Source organism: Pygoscelis adeliae, unplaced genomic scaffold (assembly GCF_000699105.1).
Source record: "Pygoscelis adeliae isolate BGI_AS28 unplaced genomic scaffold, ASM69910v1 Scaffold277, whole genome shotgun sequence".
Taxonomy (NCBI): domain Eukaryota; kingdom Metazoa; phylum Chordata; class Aves; order Sphenisciformes; family Spheniscidae; genus Pygoscelis; species Pygoscelis adeliae.
The window spans coordinates 1,188,256-1,210,863 of NW_008825218.1; the positions used below are offsets into that span (position 1 = coordinate 1,188,256).

The window sequence follows — 22,608 nt, forward strand, 5'->3', positions numbered from 1 at the left end:
GGAGGAAAAAAAATAGGCTTCAGAACATGATTTCAGTATTTTTAGTTTACCATTGCTTTTATTGTCATGCTGGTGTTAAATTCTGATCAAAATGAAATGGAAATATTAATGTTTCTTTTGTCTGTTGTGGTATACCTTAGTTTTTCTGGATAGATAGTGCAATATTTTAACTGGGAATCTGCTCTTAAGGCTGTGAAACAGTGGGTGGTGATGTTTGGTGGCATTCTTAGCATTTCCATTTGAATTTTCATCTTTTCTTTGAACTTCATTAGGAAAAAAAAAAGCTTGTGTTACTAATTTTTTGTTCTTGCTAATCTGTCATTAAAAAACAAACACTTGTGAAGTAGATTTTTTTTTTTTTTTTTTTTTAAATCAGGGCAACATGGGAAAATATCCAGAAACTTTGAGTAATGGAGAGAACAAATTGGCATAGTTCAAACTTGGAAAGTTGAGACCTCTTGGTTTTGTTCACCTTTACTGGGCAGTCTTCTCTGAGATATTTGAAGTTTCTTCAACAGATTCCAGTGAATGCAACTACTTGTAGAATTACTAGTAGTGAATATCAAAATATTAGCTAGAAACTTAAGCTCTGAAAGATTTAACTCTCTAGATTTAACTTAAACTTGAAAAGAAACGTCATAAGATTAGTAAATGGCCAACTATGGTTGAACTAATATGGTACATAGTTTAATGTTGGTAATTGCTTTCTTCGAGAGAGAGCAGAAACTGCTTCTTAGGACATAGGTAAATGCTTTTTGAAATTACGTTAAATTATGTCAAAGTTTCATAACAGTGAAGTTGTATTGGATTTCCTTTGCATAACCTGTTTTTGGTAGCTGGAATATTTTCCCACTTCAGCAAACCAATATGAATGGTTAAAAACTGCCATATCTTAATTTATGTACTTTTTTTCTACTGGTCTGGTCTTAGGCATTTCCCTCACTTTTGGGAAATGCTGGTGCAGGAAAAAAAAGAAACTTTTTGGAAGTTTCCACTATGTTTAGAATAGCCAAACTTTCACTTCTTGGTTTCTTAAGGAAAGGAAGCTTTTGTCTTTGTCACTTACTTCACTCAGTATCTTTTGATCCTCATTGCCAATTATAACCAAATTTGACACAGGATAGAGGGAAATATATATGTACTTGTTACCAACTTGTGAAAAATAGCAGCTGAGCAGAGGAAAGCACTCCAAAGAGGTACTTCAACTGAAGAAAAGACAGTTACAAATTCTCCTTCTTAGAGTAAGCAGCCAGATGGCAAGACGAAACAGAGATGTTGACTAACCTCTTGGCATACTTTTAGCTCTGTCACTTGGCAGCCAAACAGGTGGTAGCTGTGGAAGGCAGCTGTAGGAGAATATGCTGAGGTGTTGGTGTGAGGCAGAGACAAGCTGGAAGAACCTGAGAGTTCTAAGACTCAAATCCATAGGAATCCAGGCTTCTGTAGCTTCCTTGTTCATGGAATAACTAAGTGACAGCAACACTGGGAATGAAGAGATTGTCCTTATCCTTCTAAAGCAGCCCAGAATACTGTTAGCCTTCTTGCCGCAAGGGCATGTTGCTGGCTCATGTTCAACTTGTTGTCTACCAGGACCCCCAGGTCCTTTCCTGCAAAGCTGCTTTCCAGGTCGTCCAGCATTTACCAATGCATGGGATTATTCCTCCCTAGGTACAAGACTTTGGACTTCCCTTTGTTGAACTGCATGAGTTCCTGGTGGCCCATTTCTCCAGCCTGTCGAGGTTCCTCAATGGCAGCATAACCCTCTGGCGTATCAGTCACTCCTTCCACTTTTGTGTCATTACCCTTGCTGAGGGTAATCTGCCCTATCATCTCGATCATTAATGAAGATGTTGAACAGAATTGGAGCCAGTATTATCCCTGGGGTATGCCACTAGTTACTGGCCTCCAACTAGAATTCACTAGATCGCTACCCTCTGCTCCCTGCTGTTCCACCAGTTTTCAATCCACCTCACTGTCTGCTCATCCAGCCCATACTTCATTGTGCTTTTATGATTTTACAACTCTTTTTTCCTAAGGTCATGCAGTGATATCCAAATAGCTGTGGTCTTTCTCTGTCCATCTGTCCTTTTCTCTTTCCTGACACTTCTGAGCATAGTGGACACTTTTAGCCAGTTTGCCAGATACACTGAATTCCTGCAGATTTTATGTAAATTGACACCTGGGCAGAGGAAGAAGACACTATTAATACTGCAAAAAGGAAAGAAAATCAAGACTCCCTCACCTTCTTTAGCTTGTTTAAGCAGCAAGAGAAAGCACCTAGATGATCTGTGAGTTTCACCAAATTTTACATCCACTGTGACAAACTACATTGGCAATTTTGCATTAAGGCAGCTAACAACAAAGTGGACAACAAAGTAGTCGATTCTGAACCCATACTTCTAACCTATGGATATATTGCTGTGAAGGAAATAAAGAAGATACTGCATTGAGACTAATATCATTAAGGATATGAGGTGGAATGGGATTTTGTGATGGGAGGTTCAGGGTTGCATGGCGTAGGTATCCTTACCAAACTGGTCTTCATTAGGCATCTTGCTTGCGGAACAAACTTGTGTCTCAAACTGAAGTGGTTTGACGTTTCAAAATTTTGTTTTTGTTTTTTTGGCTTTTCAATATGGATGTGAAAGAAATCCTGTTTTATTGAATATATGTTTTGATTACATGGTATGCACTTGCTGTAGCTGATGGTGCACGTTAAAATCATGATTTGATAGTATCTTATATTCTTTAAACTTTCAGTGTCTTATTTTGTTGTTATTTGTCTACTAATGCTGTGTAACTTCTGTATTATTCTTTGTATTGCTGTGTTTTAAAGTACTGCATTACATAGGTTGATATTGGGGAAAGGCAGGGAGAAGACTCAAAGATGAGGTTATTTCATCCTTTGGCAACTTAATGGTGTAGAGCACGACATAGAACTCAATCTTTAGAAGTATTCAAATAGTACTTTAGTACTCAGATAAGCTACTCTGCCTTATCAGTATTTGTGAAGTTTACTGAGCTATTACTGTGCAATAACAGTATTTGTTATCTATTCTTTAGAATTCCTTTTCCTTCTATTGGTAACAATAGGCTGCCATCCTCTGGTGAAATTTGTTAATTGTCTTCTTGTAGGGACCTGACAGATTTTCAGAAGAGAGAAGCCCATTAAAGTTTGGAAAGCTTAGACATAATAAATACTATTTTTTTTTATTAGAGGAATGTTGTTGCTTGTACAAGGAATAAGTAGTAAGAGAAGACTCTTAGAAGGATTTGTATCAAATCTCTTTCTCCCTCTTTCCTTTTTCCATAACATCTGTGGAGAATGTAAAGGTGGAGTTGATTTCTTGACAGTTTTTCTCCCCATTTGCTGATACTGAACTGCCTTGTTCTGTGGAAAGACTGTTGAACACCAGTGTTCATGTTATCATTAGTTAGCTATTATTCTGTGAATTTCATTGCTGTCCCTATTCAGAAATCATTGCTGCAACTGTGTAAGGTGCATTTTATATTGTAATGTCTATATGTCATTGTGACATCCACTTGGGTTTCTGTTAAAGTATGCCAAAGATTCAAGGTATGTAAATTATTAGTTATTAATACCCACAAATGCTAGCTAAAGAATGATATCTGAAAATGGTGGAGGGTCGTTTAACATATTTTTTTCTCATAGGTGACAGACATTCTATGGATGTATGTGACACGATATAGGAAATTACTCTTTTCTCTAAAAATAACTCTTACAGGAGACAGAATGAACCATTTGATTCTTAGCTGCCTTAATGCAAAATTGCCAATGTAGTTTGTCACAGATAAAGTTTTTTAAACTTCAAAGCTAGCTGAATTTGCCTTGAAGATGATGAAAAGCTAAGCAGTTGATAAAATCCTTTAGAGATTATTTATTAAGTGTGAGAGTGGAGGTAGTATCTTCAAAATAGTTTTGCAGTTTCTTCTATGAATGTTACGTGTACCCACGGATGCTGACTGTAGAAAGACTTTCTCAGTCTGAATGCATGACAAAGAGGAAAGTGTGAGAGGGCAAGAGAGTTTTTAAGGCTTTGGAAGGATAAGATCAAGACTATATAGCCTTCTACCTCTTAGGACTCTGCTACATTTTTACAAAGCTTTTCCATTATATTGACTTCAACAGTGGATGTAAAATTTCGTGAAACTCTTACGAGACCACCTGTAAAGAATTCTTAGGATTAGAAAGTATTAACCATGCGTTCTAGGGACTAGGACTCCTCTGCTAAAGCCACGCCCCAAAAAAAGTTTCAGGTGAGTTCCAAGACTGAGTACACTTTCTGGAGTCTGTGTTAGGATCATTAACCAGCCTCAGCCAAAACTCCTTGCCTTAGGAGACGAAAAAGCCCAGTGGCCATTTTTCTTACCTGTGCCTGGTGATTAGTCATAGAAATGCAGGCAGTTTGAACAAAAGCAAGAGGGATTTTATTTTTTCATGTGGCAACCTACTCACCTGTGGGCCTTTGTTATGTTTGGAAATCTTATGCAAAATGCAGGTATTAAAATTTACTGAGAATATAGGTAATTGCTTCCAAGACCTCCTTGCTGCTGAGTAGGTTTATTAGCAGTGGGTTGGTTGAATTGGCCTGCTTTGGGGTAGAGAGGTGTAGCCTAACGGAAGGAAGCAGAAGTTGTTCGACAGCTGTTCAGACCTTAGTCCATCATCTTAAATGTCTGAGTCTTGGCAGATGCAGCGTTCCTGTTGTCCATTGCAAAAGCTTTGATTAGATAAGGAGTTGTGTGCTTTCTCTGTTATGTTTCCTTTTAATCCTTACCACTAAATTAGTGTAGAATAATGTATTGTATTACACTGTGAGTTTATTCTTTCAGTTAAGCTGCAGAGTTTAAATCAGCTTTTCTATTTGTGTTGTCATTGCTGAATTGGTATAACTAGTATAGCATGTTAAACCAGTGATTCATATAAATGTAATGATTTTTCTGTTATCGATTCTATTCCTTTTACTAGCATCGTACTTGCTCTTTGTTGTGCTTTCAACTGAAGATTTGATTGAAGTCCACTTTTACCCCACTTACTCGAGGTGAAAACTGTTAACTTAGTGTTCTACAAAGTAGATGAGAGATTTGCAAATTTTGCTTCCATTTTTCATTCTTAACCTTCTTTAAGATTGAACTTCTTTTTGCTGTTACATTGCTACTTGACCACCCTTTCCACTGGAAGTCCCTCAAATCTTTTTTGGCTCTTGATTACCCTCCGGTTATCTACAAATTTTCCTCCCTCATCCTTTATTTGCCTTTCCTCTCTCTTTTCAATAGTAAACTTTATAAGCAGTGAACCTTTTGTGGAACATTAAGGACTTCAGCTTTTTAGCTGTTACCAGATAAGAAAGGGCATTTATTTCAAATCTTCACTTTCTTCTTGGACAGTTAGTTGTTATTGACAATGCTTTCTTTTTCTGGTATGGGGTTATGAGCTGCTTATGGTAGTATAAGGCAGGGTAGCCTATCATTAAGAGAAGGTTGGTATTTCCCGGAGGGCATGAATGTGCTCTTGGACTGTTACCATGAAGTAGTAGGTGCTCCTGCTTGAGTATGAATGTAAAGATTTTGTGTGATGATGACTTACTCCAGGGTAAATCACTAGCCTGTGTGGTGTGTTATTCTTTATGTTACTATGCTGTTTCATTCTCAGTTACTTATTTCTGCCCTTACTCTTTTCAACGTTCTTCACTGCTCCATATAAATCTTACAGAGTTGGCTGTTTCCCTCTGTAGCCTTGTCAGATTTGTTACCGTTGGATTTATTTAAAGTGCAACATAGAGAGAGGCTCAGACTGTGCCTTCGCTGGGAATGCAGTTCCAGTAAAAGCTGGTATGCATTCCCTGTATGAACTGTACATCAATAGGTCTTGTCTTTCCTGTGAGTGTGGTAACTAATTCCCTAGTGGAAAAATCTACTGAAGTATTGTCTTTTTTTCTATATATATGTCAGGCTTGTCTTCTAACTTCGGTTTAAGTTTAGCAATCATAGCTCTTCATGCATGATGACATAGCTATGGCTAAAGAAGTCCATGATACAAACTAGACCAACTGATGAAGAATATACTCATTAACTACTATTTTCAGTACTGATAACTGCTTTCCCCATGTTATTTGCTAGGAAATGCACTCCTTAGAAACATCTTCAGAAGCCAGGAGTAGAAAGATGCTTGGTGATCTGCAGATTTGTTTTGGGTTTTGTGTTTTGTTTAGTGTTTTGTTTTTATATTGCCTTGAAGTGTTTTACAGAATTTCTGTTTGCAAAAACTGTTCTTCAGTAAAAGCCTATCCTGGCCCACTCTCCCTCCTCTCCCCATGTGGTTTTGGGACTCAACAGCATAGTGGTGCTAACAAAATATTAAATACAAAGAGACCAAGCAGATGAAAAAAATCAGATGTTAGACTTGATGCTTATTGCTTAGTGTACTTAGGGAGGTGGTAGAAAGGGTGAGAGATTGGGAATTGCTTGATTTCTATGTAGTATTTTTCTTCCACTACTAGTCTGTGTTATTTCCCATAGCTGCTTCAAATAAAGTGTTGAATTTTTAACTTTGTGAAGAACAACAGTGATAAATGACCTGCAAGGTATGTGGATTTGGAAAAAGGAATAACAGAGAAAATATCTAGAGAAGACTCAGGAGGTGTTTGGTTATAATCTCTCTGAATGTTTTGACATGATCTTTCATGTAATCAAGTATACAAATGCAAGTATTCTTTAAGTTTATTTAATTTATTTTGAATCCCAATAGCAAATATACACTAAATAGATAGAAAATAACCATTTTATACAGTACTGTCAGTATTGAGAATTCTATGCGCTGACCTACGTAAGAAGTCAGGGCAGCTGAGTTCCAGCTATCTGCTTGCATTCAGCAATTTTAAGGTACTTAGATTAATGAGGGATTCTTAACCCGTGTGATGTCAAAATATAAAAGAGGAAAAAATTAAATGAAAAACATGATTACAATTGTTATAGATAAAAGAAAATGTTTGTGCTGGCCTAAAGGGAGTTTAATAATCATTCCTATTAAGCTTGAAGCTTATGATAAAGATTGAATCCTACTTCTTAATGTTCAGAGCGTATCAAGTTATATTGATAGCAAAACATCGAAGGACATTTCCCTCTTAAAGTTGCAAGAAAAAATACCAAAAACTTTTAAAGGTTTTCTGCGTGTTAGTTCTCGATATGAAACCCGCCTTCATCTTACTTAATAGATTATAAAAGTATGTTCTAGTTTCGAGACAAAAGACCTCACAGTACCATACCTTTTTATTGCATCTTTGCTGGTTATCAAAAATGGCACAAGAAGTTGTCCTTGAAGTCTGATAATTTTTTTTGCAACTTTTCTTACAACACTTTTTGGCAAAGGAAAAGGTCCTTACTATGGAAAAAGTCACTTCCACTTGATTTTTAGAATTTATTTGAAAGAAAGAATATGTTAAAACTATGTGATTTAAGTAAAGAGTTTATCATCTATAATAGGAAACATCAAATACAGTTTCCAGTTCCACTTCCAAGAGTCCTTCCGTAAGATATAAAGGCTTTTGTTTAAATTATTTAAATGTAGGTTGAACATTGTCAAACAATACAATGGATCCTACTAACATACTGTTTCTAATTAATTATCTCTGAAATAGTAAATACTTTGTAAACTGGTTAAATTGCAGAAAAATGCCGATTTTACACTCTTTTCAAGTATTGTAGAACTGATTTGGACAAGTTGCTTTTTGAAATGACCAACTTGGATATCACTTGAGGAAATTTCCAAGTTGCACACTGTTTCTGGCTAAAATGCAACGGAAAGTTGAAGGCTGAACCTCCCAGTACTTCACGGGATTATTGAAGAGGCTTATGCCGCTGTATAATGCTTTCTTCTTTCTTCTTCCTGTTGGGCAGAAATCATTCACTCCCAATTTTGCAATATGATTAGAATGAAGGAAGACTACCTGCAGCAATAAGAAATAGTAAAATATAATAGTTAGTGTGTAAATGGGAAAAATAGCTAAACATTCATTGGCATATAGGCAACTGAGGTTTGCTATAAGATCAGTTGGATGCAGACCTTAATAATAATAGGAATTAAAAAGTTGTTTTAAATCTTTAAAAAATGTCTCCCTCCTGCCACAGTGTCTCCCACAAAAAAAAGTTACATGGTATTTTATCAGTGTGTTGTCAGAATAATTTGACACTCTTCTCATGGAACATTCTCCTAAACTGCAGTTTTGTATTCTCTTATAGTAGTAATTATAATGATGCAGTGTTATATTCTCCCATAATGCAATTTTTCAGTGATTTAATAAATTTAAAAAAGTAGTCTCTAGAAAAGTTGATATTAGAAGAGATTTGTTGGTATGGTTACAGGAAGAGGTAAGTCTAATGCTGATGTGGCTTAAATTAGTAAAAAAAAAAAAGGGCTTGTGATAGAGTTTAGAATTTAAGTATAATAATGTACATTGACAAAAGAATTCTTTTGTTTGTATATCTAATTTTACATTACATTGTAATTTGATGTTTGGGCTTTGTTTTTTTTTAAATATATATATATTATATATAAAACTCTATCTCAAAATATTTTCCTTTAATTGGAAGTGAAATGGAAAGTGGAAAGAAATGACGTTCAGAGGTAAAAGTTTTTACCAAATAGCTTATCATGTGCTCTGTCATATGTGCATTTCTTCATGTTTCCCCATGCTTTGTTCTGCTCTGTGTCCTAAGTATATGTCATCTTATAAAACGTACTTGATTTTAATTGCTATTCCAGAATTCAGGAAATAAGTGTGTTTTGAAAACATTTTATTGCAGAATGTATCTAGTTCTAAATACAAATTTTAAAATCTTATCATTTCAGCCTCATAAATAATTTTTTTTGGATTTAAGGCTTTTCAGCGTGGAAATGGAAAAATTTCCACTCTGGCTTGCTAATACGGAAACTATAATAAATCTGTAACAAACTTTCTGAAAACATTTTCTGGGTGTAGCGTGATGTTTTCCTTTTCTTTCAAGGAAGTGTTCCTGCTATTTGATCTTGTTTATTTCTTTAACTACATATATGATTTCAGGTTTTCCTAGTATGAGTCATGTCAAAATATATGTGACAGTTAATGATGCTTTTCAATTATGTCCTAATCAGTATGGCAGTGTGAAAGTCAAACAACTTGTAACTACCAGAGGGTTCTATTAAGTTTAATATATGACCTGCAGATATTTCAGTTCAGGTAATCCAGGAGGAACTTTCTTGAGCTTATTTTTTTCAAGATGGATTTCACGTATACTTGGTATGTTGGCAAAACTTCCATTTTCCACATCTTTGATTTTATTATTCCCAAGGCCTAGCCTAGAAATAGTACAAGGAACATTTAATTAAAGAATAATTGAGATTCACAACAGCATTGAAGAGCATACTTTTTCTTTCTTAAAGATTGAAATACACAGGAGTAGACATGAGGGAAGAAAAGAACGGGGGAAAGATGATGAAATCTTACCTCTGATAGAAAAAAACCCCACCATTGATCTAACAAATATTTTTTCTTCTTAATTTAATCTCCACTTAAAGGACAGCAGCTAGCCTGATGTGAGCAATTGTCCAGTTTTGCATGCAGGTTTTTCACTTTTAGTGGCAAGAGTTAATGATGAACATCAACCAATCTGCTTGTGAATAAATCATGCCTTTTTATCAAGTAGTATAGCTACAAAGTATACCCACAGTAATAAAAAGTGTTGTTCTAATAAATAGCCAAAGAAGTGCAAGTCTTGTAAAGAAACAGTTATATATATATATAAAACTTAGTCAAAAACATTATATTTTAAAAATTAGCAGGACTACCTTTTTCCTACTTCCACATTTTCCTTAATTGAGGCCTTAGTTAGATTTTTTTGCTATAAGACTTCAGCCTGCATTGCTTGGAAGATGATTCAGAAGGTGAAGGCACAGGTCAGTTTGGAATTGCTCTTTCCATGCATCCTGCAATCCCTTTTTTCTCCTTTCTTTCTTCATTTCTTCAGAAACTGAAGTTAGTATCTAAACGCAGTTCAGTAGTTCCTCTTTGATAGTAGTTTCAATTACCAAATCCAAAGTTCAGTGCTGCTCAGCTGTATTTTCAGAGTACTTAACTGAGCTTTGCAGAAAGAACTTCCTTATTTTGTCCTACATCAGTGATACATTCCTCAGAAACATGCATTTTTTTTCTTTTTCTTAAACCACATCACATTTGGAAACAGTTATCAAGTTGTTTCCTTTGCCAGCTACTGTAATTCTCTCAGGCTAGTTTTCAGGAGGTGAATTTATCTTCTCTTACCATTTACCAGTTTTCCCATGTGTTTGTATAAACAAGACTTAAATTTCCCTTTTCCTGCCATCCTTTTATATTTTTCTTTGGGATGTGTGTGGAGTGTCTCCTTCCAGCACACTTAGGCCTTCTCTGGAATTAAAAAGCTATTATGACTCTTAAATCCTATAAATTTAGTTGCAAGAAAGGCATTCTGTTCCTAAAATAAAAATCAGTTGGTGTTGCTGTATACCTCATTTTGGGAGGTGATTTGTGAGATGAGTGACCAAGGAGAGTGAAAATGCCTGGGCCTGATAGGGAACAGACTAGAGAAAAATACTGAATACTGTAGATAAATAATGTGACCACAAAGGTTCATATATTCTGAGTATGAGAAATACGTGCAATGCTTAATTGAGGCATGTTACTAGTAGCACATTAAGAGATATTATATAAAAGTGATGCTATATTACACAACACCCAGGTGCCATGAGGTAAGAATTTATGATGATTACATTTTGTAATCAGATGCTGTTCTTAATATACACTTCTATTGTGAACTGTAGGCAAGACATGTAATAACAAGGCTAATGTTTGTTTTGGTTTGGTTTTAAGTTTGGTCTTATTTACAGCAGTTCTTACTAAAACACTTAAAATTTTTAGTTCTCTTTTCTCCCATTAACAAGAGAACTATCAAATAAGAGATCCTGCCAGGTCTGACCTTTTACCGAATAAAAGCATTCTGCATGGGAATTTTACCTTTGAAGATCTTTATACCGGTTAAAATCTTCAACTTCGATTGCTGTGATCTTATTGTCATCTAAATGAAGTTCTAGTAGACTGGAGGGCAATTCTGATGAAAAGCAAATGCACAGCATGAGAAAAATAGGCCAACTTATTTTTGTTGGAATATTTATTATGTTCCAAACAGCTTCTTTCCTTTGTGTTTAGGATTGGGTGAAGAATCTGGGGGGGTGGGGGGGTTCTGCATCAAAGAAATGGGTATTAGATACATGTATGTTACTTTTTTTTTTTTTTAAAGTCATCAACATAATTTGGTTTAAAATAGTAACTTAAAAAAAAAAAAGATGTGAAAGTGCATATGCTAATGTTAAGATTTCAGAGTTCCAAAGTTTGGTATGATTTTGCTAGCTTTCTTTATAACGGCTTTCATGTACTTTTGGTTAACCTGTGAAAGATGTAAATTGTATGTTGTGTGCAATTATCGAACAGTTGGTAGTCAAAATCCTACTCCTGTGGAACCCGTGACAGTGTTTTGTAGGTATGTTCCACACGATGTAACAATTGCGCTATTATAGCTCCTAAGATGTGATCTGGGAGGAAAGCTTTGAGAATTCTCTACTTGGTATGCTCTTTCCCATGCCGGTACGCAGAATGTTTTCTCATGTGGTACCAAATAGTCCCAATTCAGAACTGTCAGTGAATCGACCAGGAGTTGGAGAGTCTTTTTTACAATATCCTTTTAGTGAAGGCAGACAAAGATAGTCACAAGTTTGAATCTCTGCCGATCTTATGTTCAGTTTTACTAGCATCTGTCTAGATGGCACCCTGACACCAAGCAAGACAAACCACATTTCTGTTACTAATATGGCTTAGGAGAGCACTGTTCCCATTGCTGTTTGTTGTAGCATTACAATACTGAAGAAAAGTGGTATGCTTTACAGTCTGTCTTTATGCCAGTTGACATGCTTTGGTGTTTGTTTGTTTGGGCTTTTTTCCGGTTTACAATTCCGCTGGGTGCTGCTTGTGTCTGAGTTACAGTATTAAGAGGGAAGACTTCCCATCTGTCCCTTTTAGATTTTAAGCGCATTTTGTAAGTTATGTTTTTCAATCTTTTTGTCTCATTATAACATTTGCAGATAGAAGGATCTACAAACTTAGTTTCCATTTGTGTAGAATGTGTTCACTATGAAATCCTGTTTGTTTATCATCTGTTTATTTGACACCACATATTGGACCTCATGCTGTGTTTCCTTATAGGAGATTTCTCTATAACGGACAAAATCTGAATCATTTTATGTACCTTTTTTTGTGCTAAGTGTCAGGAGATTGTATGATGATGTTGCTAGAAGAATGTCTTTTTTTGTGTTGGGGAGTGTTACCATAGGCAGCCATATAGTTTCTGATCTTAAAATTACCTGAACAATTGGGGTGAGTTGGTTTTGTTTGTTGTTGGAGGTTTTTTTAGTGTTCTCTTCTACAGGGATGCTTTTGCATATATATCTGTCTACAAGAAGAGATTAAATTTAATAAGAATCAATTTCTTTATCTGAATGATCCAGAAATAAATATCTTGGGGCCAACATTTAGTTTCCCTGTAAGTTAATGAATGATACAACATATGGTATTATGCTTTGTTTCCTCCCTTTTTCTCTTAGCTAGTAGTTTTGAGCAGTTGAAAATGATGAGAATTTGGTTAAATACTATGTTGACCTATAGAAGATGCAGGTAGAGTGTTGTACCGAGTTCCTTCATGCTACTTTTTTGTGAGTGGAGGTCAGTGATTTGTAAAGTTAGTGTTTTAATTTATTGCTACCTCCAAATCACAAGTTAATTGTTCTATACGAAGGAGTGATTTAATTTTGTAGTATGTTATGTTGAATTTAATTAAAATGTTAACATTAAATTTCATTTAGCAAAACCCCATCAAAAGATGTATAAAATGCTGTATTGGGTTTGCATTAAGGTGGTTATATTGCAGAGCATATTTGAGCTACAGAGCTGCTTGAAACATTCAAAATTAAAGTTAGAAATTTTGAGGTTTCATTTTAAATGCATAAAGGAAGTGGGAATTCTGTATCCCTTATGACCCAGCTCAAATATCAGGGGGTTTATCCTTTCCTTGTAAGGATTTTTGAGAGGCTGATGTGAAAGATGTGAAGTGACATCTTATTATCATTTCCTTCACATTGTTTCTCCTGAGAAGAGTCTCTGGATGGCTCTGAGAGGAGTGGGCTGCCTGACAGGGAGAAGGCAGGAGAGGGGGCTGGAGAGCGAGTGTGTGTGCACATGCACGCATGCTTTTGAGATGTAGAATTGGATACTAAATACAAAAAAAAAAAAAAAGGTAGGAGGTGGTTTGGTGGTAATGAACAATACAAAACAGAGTTTATGAACATTTTAATAATCATATAGATGTTAAAGCATTTTATTTAGGAGTATACCGGCATAGGTAAAATAGAAAAGGTAAAACAAAGCATACCTTTAGGAATTGAAGTTAATTTAGCTTCTGCAATTCTTATATGATAGATATTTACTCCTTCAAAAGCCCCTGGCTCTATTCCGTCATTGTTAAGAGGATTTGCACTCATTTCTGTCCAAGGGAAAAAAAAAGAGTATTTATGGCATAGGAATTTTGTGTATGTTAGAATAAGTTATAAACAGCTGATTTCATTTTATTTATGACTTCTGATGTCCTAAGCATTAATTAATGTTTAGCTTTGATTACCTATTCTGAGTGGTGGAAGTCACAGCTTCCAGTGAATAAAGGCTCTCTAACTTGGCTTGCAGGGTTACCAGAAAATCGACCTATGTAGCAACTTCACACAGAAATTAAATTGTGAAAGATAGTTTCCACAGCATGGATATTTCTTTAAGAGGAAATTGCACATTGGGGAAATGTTTGAATGAAAATTGTATATAGTATGTTACATTCTTGATAAAGACGTTTTCTCTTCTACTTAATTGGACTTACCTAAAACATGTAGAGACTTCATTCCTTTAAATACGTCCTTGTGGATTTTCTTAACCTTATTAGCATGAATTCTGAGCTCTGCTAAAGTTTTTGGTAGATTTGTTGGAATCTCAGTTAGCTGGTTATGGGACAAATATAGTCGTCGTAACTTCTTTGTTGGTTGAAAGGCTTTTGGATGGATCTTGGATATTTTATTGTTGTTCAAAGCCAGTGCCTATGAAATACGGGAAGAGCAATACAAAGAAAATGTCTCTAGACAGGAATGTTATGATTATGAATTTTAAGTAATGAATTTGATATATAATTTAACAATAAGTATTTAAAATATTTTATTTTTCCATCATACCAAACTTTGACACTTTGTATGGACTTTGGGTATTTTACTCAATTATGAAAAGCAAAAAAGAACCTGGAAGCTGGAGCATCAGCTAGAAGGTAGAAAAAAACTAGTCAGAGCTGACAAGGTGCTGGTGATAATGAGAAAAATTGGCAAAACAATGTTTGTCTTCATATATTTTGTGGGATTGTATGGGGGTTATATTCTTTTGCTTGTTGTTGTTCCTGAATGCAGACAAATTCTCAAAACTCAGAATTTCATCTTTTATTTCAGCATAATGCTGCAAAATAAAAGATTTAATCTGAATTTCTTAGAAGTTAATGTCTGTATACAACTGATATACAGACATGAATATATATTTTATTTGCCATAATTTTTCAACTCCTGTGAATTTAAGTCTCTCTCTTGACTGTACAGTACACTAGTCCTTTTTTTGGGACAGTTTTTTGTTCTTGGTTACTATGTGTTATCAGAGAACTTGTAATGAGTTACTACAAAATATGAGTTATTTGAAATTATTTTGCTTGTCAAATCACATCTCTGCATTTCCATATCTAGACTATTCATTTTTGTTCCTTTTTTACCTCTTCGAGCCATTGGTAAGTCATCTGCTCTCTGGAATTGGGGGGGTGGCGGAAGTAGAGCAAAACAGAATGAATCTTTGTTTCCCAGAAAAAATGGGGATAGCTTAAGGAAATAAACAGGAAATGCTCCTTCCTAATCCAAGTTGCCATCTGTGCCTTTGCTAAATAGATTAGTACTCAGACAAGTTGTACAAAGTAAACTTTGCTTTCAGTAAAAATTTTGTTAGGCCTTGCCACAAATTAAATGACGAGAAAAATCAAAGCAGCTCAGAGTTTTCAGTTATCACGTAATTAAGTGGTTACTCTAATATATAATGTGGTGGTTGCTGATGTATTCCAGTGACTTTCTCAGTCACTGGAGGTTAGTTTCTGCAAGATCTTTTGTGCTGAATATAAACCACAGTTAGTGTGTTTATCCCTAATTTGCTGGTATAAGCATTCTGTACCCAGACATGAGACACTTAAGAGGAATTGGAAACACTGTTGCAGGCAATTAATTTGTGTGGTTCCTAATTTTTCTATCCTGGCTTAATCCATAATAATTAACAAGCTCATTCATAAACACCCAGATCAGGTAAATTTTCAGGTTTTGCTCAGATACCAAATATGACTGAAAAGGATTTGTTTTACATTGTTTTAATGTCTTTTTCATGTCTTTTTAATGTGGAATAGAATGTCATTAATTTGCGATAACTTGTGGAACAGATTTGTCATTTTTACAATGAAAATTTTAAAATTGTCAATATTCATTGGTACTGGATCTAGAGTGACATTTTATGGAAATAAGTATTCCAAAACAGATTTAGTCTACCCTTCCAGGCCTCTGAGACTCTCTTATTTTCTGTCATTATAAAAAGGGATTATTGTGTACTGTAAATATCTAGATTTATCAGCTGCCAGTGATACTATTTTAAAGCCTGTCTGTATGTGCATACTTGAGCGTGTTAAAAAATAGTAGTAAAGCACCTGACCTTTTCAGTAATTCAGTGTTGATCTGTTTTCTGTTCAGGTCAATTGGATTTATAACATTAGTTTCAGTGGTGTATGTGTTAGTTGTATGCTGTGTGCTTTTGAAAATACCTTTAGAAAATATTCTTCTAATTCTCCTGTGAGATTTAAGTTCTTTCTGCTATTTTACAGCTAAGCTGATAAAAAAGGAGCACTTCTCTTGCAGCCTTTAAAATGTAGGGAGTGTTTCTGCGCATGCTAAGGACTAAATAAATCTTGAGGATCTTTTTGGTGAGATACAAATGGTACATTTTCTGGATGTTGTAGAAAGTAGCATAGTTCTTACAGCTCAAAGAAATTTGCTTCTTACTGTGTGGGACCAGTCAAATATGCAGGTGTTAGACTGTATTTTTATGGATACTATTGGAGAAAAAAAAAATACCATTTGTATTTTAAAAGCATCAAAATATTTCCGATTGCTAAATAAGATTTGAAACTTGGAAAATAGCAAGCTTACATAAAGTGATGTGAGTCCTTGGAGATCGTTTTCCTTGACCTCTTTAATTTTGTTGTTTTGAAGGTCAATCATACGAGTATCTGGTGGGATGTTGCGAGGTATTGATGTCAAACCTAATTAAGTATGTGACATAAACAGAAACATTACGTGCCTCTATATAAGTCCAAAGAAATTAACTGCTAAACAGCGAAACACAGGAAGATAGTTGTTGATTGTGATGGGAAAGAAAATATGAAGAGCCATAAAGCAAAGGCTAGAAGGGAATATTTGATAATGAGAGGAACTAATTATGTAAGAATGTATGACAAAAATGTGTGGATAGTTTCAGGAGGAACTGCTTCTACCCCTGACTGTGAAAAGCTTGAATGGGACGCTCATTGCAGATTCTTTGCATCTGTGAAATAAGGAGCCTCAGAGCACAGGTGGTTCTACAGGGAAACTGCTGAAGTCCCTGGAGAAAGCAGCCCTCGGAGGATCCGGGGCTGTGGTTCTGTACTGAGGAACAGGGCTGTTGCAGTGGCTTTAAGGGATTTCTGCTCAGTGCTTGAATGCTCCTTTCTACCTCTGCACTTGCCCTATCCATTGTGCTGGCACGGTTGCTTGTATAGCTGTCCACTTAACATCAGGGCTGAGAAATGTGGACAAAAGGTGGTATTCCAGCTGCCAATACTTAATTACCAGTTGTATAAATTCCCCAATCCAGTTAATTGTTCTGTTACAAAAACACTTCAGTTCATGCCATCTTGAGATCCTGCATCAGCAGAAGAGATTAGCAAGGGATAGTAACTTTCTTTTCAGTGGAAATGCTGATGCATCAAATGCCAAATGCTGGTCCAGTTTATTAACAATTATTCCTGAATTAATAGGTTACAGTTATTTAAAGGTGACATCTATTAATAGTTTTTTTTTCTATGTGTGAACTTAAGTTAAAGGGGTTTGCAATCTGTAAACCAGATGCAATAACCACAGCTTATTGCTGTCAGCAAAAGTTCATTTTGATTCCTTAATAATGACACATTTTAAAAAATCCAGCAATTTATATTTGACTCAATGTTTCTAAGACATGAGGAGTCAAGGATTAAGTTTAGGATGGTGGCAGAGCTGTGAAGAGAACCAATGTCATTGTCACTGTGCTAGGTGGCAGGAGCATAGTCCTTTGATTACCTTGAATCATGGGAAAACGTCAATGAACACTAATTCAAATTGGCACTATTAATAATGAATTCATATTTAGGAACTGGTATGTATCTGCAACAGTGACAGTAGCAGATTTGCCTTTGGTTAAAACGTTGCCAGTGATGCGCGCTTTAATGGAAGTTAAGCTGAGCAAATAGTTTGTATCCCACTTACATGCTCGCATTAAACTTCCTTACGGTTTATTTATGGCCTCTTTTTCCTTTGTTATGTTTTCTTGTCATTTGACCTGTTGCTTACAAAATTGTGAACGAAGTACTTCTTTAGCCATAGTCTTTTTTGAGAGAGGGGACTAATAGCTTGTCTAATGCAAACAGAAGATGCAGCAAACTTTTGTGCTCCTGTGTTTGGATAGAACTTCATGGAAGTAAATGAAACAGGAGAAAGTGTAATCTAAAATGTAAATATGAGCATTTCTGCATTCTATGATTGTTCTCTTAGTGGATAAACTAACTATTCAGTTAAATAGTTTGAGTTACTTGTTACATATTCTAAATGCCTTTCCATTCTATGCTGTTATCAATTATCCTATCATTGCTAATGGAAGGTGGCTATAGCAGTTTATTAATTTTCTAAACTGATGCACATAAACTGGGAAAACATTTATGTTGTAAAAAGTGCTGGACACAAATTAGTTGCTGGACATGGATTTGATATGGTTTGCAAGCCTAACTGAAAAAATGTAAGCTCCTTTTGAAAATGACTAGTATAGGAATATGTGAATGTGTGCAATTAATGGAGCTGTAGAATTCATCTTTTAAAAGGCAAATCCTCCAAAGGAGAGTCCAGTGGAGAACAGACACACAAATTCATTCTTACCTAGGTCAGAGCAATGGACAACTCTCACATAGCACTGGCATCCAAAGGGGCATATTGGGAATAGATCAAAAGGAATTAGTGGTATAATTGGTTCAGTGGTTGGAAATAGAGAATTGTCATTGTCGTCGTCGTCATCATCATCTTCCATATCTTGGAGCATCATATTCTTTAGTGTAAAATATGAAGGACCAATGAGAGGTTTGGCAGAGCACAAAGCCAAGAAGAGAAGGAGCGTGTATTCTTTCATATCTTCTTAATCAGGATAGCCAATCTTGAAGAGGAAAGTAAACAAACAAAAAACCCCAAACACAAGAATCAGTGAATGTGAAACAGCAAATAAAGGTATTGAACTATTTAGTTCACTCCCTGCTACAGTCTGTGGTCCTGAAAAATGGTCTGTTATGAATATTAAGGTTTAATTAGTATATGAAGGATGAAGAATATTAAAAATCTTCTTTAAAATATAATATTTATGTTATTATAAATTTGCGTTATTCATCAGACATTAATGCCATAACAAAGTTTTTTAGTTGAATGTAAAAAATAGTATCCTCATTTGCTTCAGGCTTTGAAGTGTAATTTTTGCAGAAAATTTTACCAGAACTTGGAATTGGGTTTACTTTATTCCTTCTTAATGAAAATATATTTTAATGGGATACATGGGCTTATGTCCATTGCTTGTATCTAGAAAATCAGGAAATTCTTTATTAGCAATACATAAAATGCACTCATCAGGATACTCCCTAAACACTTCTAATTAAACACTTCTTATTCTGATCTGGAAAAATAGACAGAGTTTTCAGTCCTGACAAGAGCTTTTCCCAAATTCCAGTCATTCGTATATTACTGCTATTGACAGAAGTTAACCTCTGTATTTTAATGCAAACACATTTGTATATGACTTTTATTTGATGAGGGCTCTTTACTCTGACAAGGGCTTGCAGATTATGAATCTGTGTCATTTGAAATCAGTACCTTAAATTACATCCAGAAAAAAGCTGGACACCAATACTTCTATGTGCATCTTTTTTCAATAAATATTTTTTTTCAACCTAGCTTTGTTGTCCTAGGGCCTGTACATGACAGCTAGGCAGCCCCCTGAAAGGAGCTCAAAACGCGCCATGTTTGAATTTAACGCCATAAAACCCATCAGCCTTCTAGATTACCCTTAACTTGAAAGTATCTTTCTTGTGTAATCGAAGGTCCTTCAGTCTGGAAGACAGAAAGATGTTGGATCAGTTAGGATACCTTCAAAGCACAAAACCCCATGTCAGATAGCTACAATTATTTTTTTTCTGATGTTATTAAGAAGAATACACAAGTTACGAAGTGGATTTGTCTTCTTGTCTAAAAAGTAGATTTATCTTTAGAAAAATATGGCAGATTCTGTCTCATTACAGCTGTTCATTCAATTTCATTCAGCTTCTCTGAGTTCTAATTTTACCAGATTTCTTTTAGCCGCACCTGACTGGGAAAAACGAGGAGTCCAGTCCTACAGTATAGTGTGTTGCCTGAGTAATGATGATCCGTAGGTCAAAACCCTTAGATGTTTTCTACATACTCTGATTTTATTCTAAAGATGAATTTATTGACCAAATACTCCTATAAAACTAGGCACAAAGGAAAAAAGAGATAGTAAGAATTTCCACAGGATGTTTTGCAACTCTGTGAGAGAAGACTGTAAATTCAGCCCTCAGCTCTACATTGTTCGCCTCCGAAGCCCAATTCCGGAAGTCATTTGGATCCTGCAGTATGCTGTGCAAACCAAGAGGGGCTGTTGTAAATTTTATTATGCATATCCTGTTTATAAAAATGTTTCTATTTAGACTATCATAGACCTCTTTAGGGAAATACTAAACGGATGTCAATTCTTGTTTGATCACCTAATTGAGTGCTTGCTGATCTGTTTATAGCTGAAAAATGTCTTTATGTAGGCATTTTGTCGTTGGTCCTCAATCACAGGAAAAGCAGTACACTGGTTTGTGCAAGGGTCTTGACTTGGCGTATTCAAAATTCTGAGTTTTTATTTGTATTGCTTTTTTCTATACAAGGTCATTTTGATGTTTCTTCTATATGGTTCTTAACAGCATTAAAATGCTGTGTATTACATACATTGCTGCTACTGTAACTGTATATGTTTCAGGGTGCATAGAAAGAAAAAAGCTAACAGTATTTAGACTACATAAAATTCACCCTTTCGAAAAGAATGAAGTGACTCCTTCCCCCCAAATATATGTCTGAAAACAGAAGCACAATATACTTTGTATCTTGCAGGTATGCAGCACGGTAACTGTAAGTTTAATATTTATTGTAATCTTCCAGTTGCATGCGCATTTGAGTAGCGTGTGTATCTTTTACTGATTTAACAATCTCTTAAAAGAATCTTCACATTTATTTTTCCCCATATATTTTCCTTTGTGTTCAAAATAATATTCTCTTTCAATGCTCCTAGAAAGAATTTTATAGTTGTACTTGCAATCCTGTACAATGTGTTTTCTTGAAACAGTCTTTGAATATAAACAGTGCTGGGAACAAGATGTGGAACCTACATTTGTTTCTTCGGAGAGAATTGCGGTCCTGTCTGGCTGTACACCTTTGGAATATTTGGTCCTATCAATCTTGTATTTCAGCTTCAGCAAAACAGTCAAAATGTTCAATACCATTAATTAGTCATACCATTAATTAGGAGATGAGGATTTTGAAGCCTTTCAGACTTCCGAATTCTCCTTATTCTTGGACAAGTGCTTTAATGGCTGGGTTTTCACAGATGGGCCCTCAGGCTGATCTTCCTCTGACTGCTTAGGTATTAAGTGACAAAACACTCTGTGCTTTATTCAATGTTGTTGTACAGTTTATGCATATAGGATATCATGCGTTGTAGCATGTATTATGTCTTGGGACATTAGTTTCTAAGTCCCTGCTGACTTCTATTTGTGATAGGCACTGGATGTAGTTTTACTGTACCTAAAAGATAATCTTTCATGTATGTTCCTGAAATGCTCTTCTGGATCTGGTGCTAGAAAGTTGTCTTATGAAACAATTTAAAAATCTGTTTCCGCACTTGCACCTGCAGCAAATGGATTGCATCTTTCCTTTCAGACATTCAGAAAACTAATGATGATTTCAAACTATGAAAAGTTTGAGGCTATGATTGGAGTAGTGGCCAATTTGAACTCTTGAAAAACACACGTTGTTCACAAACAGTTCTAGAAAAGTTGTGTTAAAATATGTCATTGATGAAATATATTAATCCTGTGAGTTAAATCTCTTGAACACAAGTCCATTTACAGAAGGAAGCCTGAGTTGTGATTTGTTTGTTTGTTGGTTTGGTTTGGTTAGGAAAGAGAAAAAGCTCTTGCCTCATCTTCCCATTTTGCCATTAGGAAATCCTTATTGCTAATTGGCTTTGTAGTTAGGGGTGGTAATCAAGTTTGACTCTAGGTTTGCATTGGCCAAAGAACTGCCAAAGAATGGATTCCAAAGAACTGGATATTATGGAGGTTTTAAAATTTTTTTTCCTGGCTGAGGTTTTGAGTTTCCCAGTAAATAGATGTTGATATGTCTCTGTAGAAATGCTCTGACTCTGCAGCTCATCTCAATGAACTCGTACAAACTTTCTGCATGCTTAAACTTCAAGAGTAAGAGAATTAAAAGAAAATTAAATCCTAAAGTCCAATATCCTATTGATTTTTCTGGAAATACTTTAATTATTTTATCATGAGAATTTTATGAAATATTTAATTAATTGTTTCAGAAAGTTCAGTTCATGAATACAGCTGTACTCATGGCTCACTGCTGCCACTTGAGGCTGGTTCTGCTCCCAGGTACATACTTTCAGTTCTCTCATGCCAGCTCTTCCACTTAGGCTGTTCACTGAGCTGATTGAACTCACTAAACCAGCATAAAACTAATGTGAGCAAGAAGTAAAAAACCAGCACATTCTTTCCGGGTGAACAAACTGAATCAGTCTGAGTATCAGAGCCAGCACAAAGGAGTGGGTGGAACCGCCTGGTTTAGAGGGGCGGAACGTTAAACGGAAAGAGAGGGAAGGAGAAGAGGTGGGACAGCCATTCTTGACGTATGCGAGTTGTTAGAGAGGCTCAGGTGGTCTGTTGAATAATACCCTGGACAGATGATTGTTGCTTGGACAAAGTCTGGCCTTGTCCATTCTCATTTTTACAGACTGGAACATTGAAGATGAGTTTGAG

General features: G+C 35.5%; 2 protein-coding genes across 2 annotated transcripts in view; one reads left to right on the forward strand and one right to left on the reverse strand.

Moving 5' to 3' along the window:
• The window catches only part of CENPP (centromere protein P), a 158,321-nt gene that overhangs the window by 63,227 nt on the left and 72,486 nt on the right, over positions 1–22,608 (forward strand). The window lies entirely within an intron of this gene.
• Positions 6,875–22,608, reverse strand: part of ASPN (asporin) — a 17,570-nt gene continuing 1,836 nt past the window's right edge. The window contains exons 2-8 of the mRNA XM_009329266.1: positions 18,401–18,671; positions 16,388–16,500; positions 14,002–14,215; positions 13,510–13,620; positions 11,046–11,139; positions 9,217–9,355; positions 6,875–7,967 (exon numbers count right to left, since the gene is read on the reverse strand). Of these exons, the coding sequence (XP_009327541.1) occupies positions 7,770–7,967; positions 9,217–9,355; positions 11,046–11,139; positions 13,510–13,620; positions 14,002–14,215; positions 16,388–16,500; positions 18,401–18,647 (1,116 nt within the window). The 5' untranslated portion in view covers positions 18,648–18,671 and the 3' untranslated portion in view covers positions 6,875–7,769. The remainder of the gene's footprint in view (positions 7,968–9,216; positions 9,356–11,045; positions 11,140–13,509; positions 13,621–14,001; positions 14,216–16,387; positions 16,501–18,400; positions 18,672–22,608) is intronic.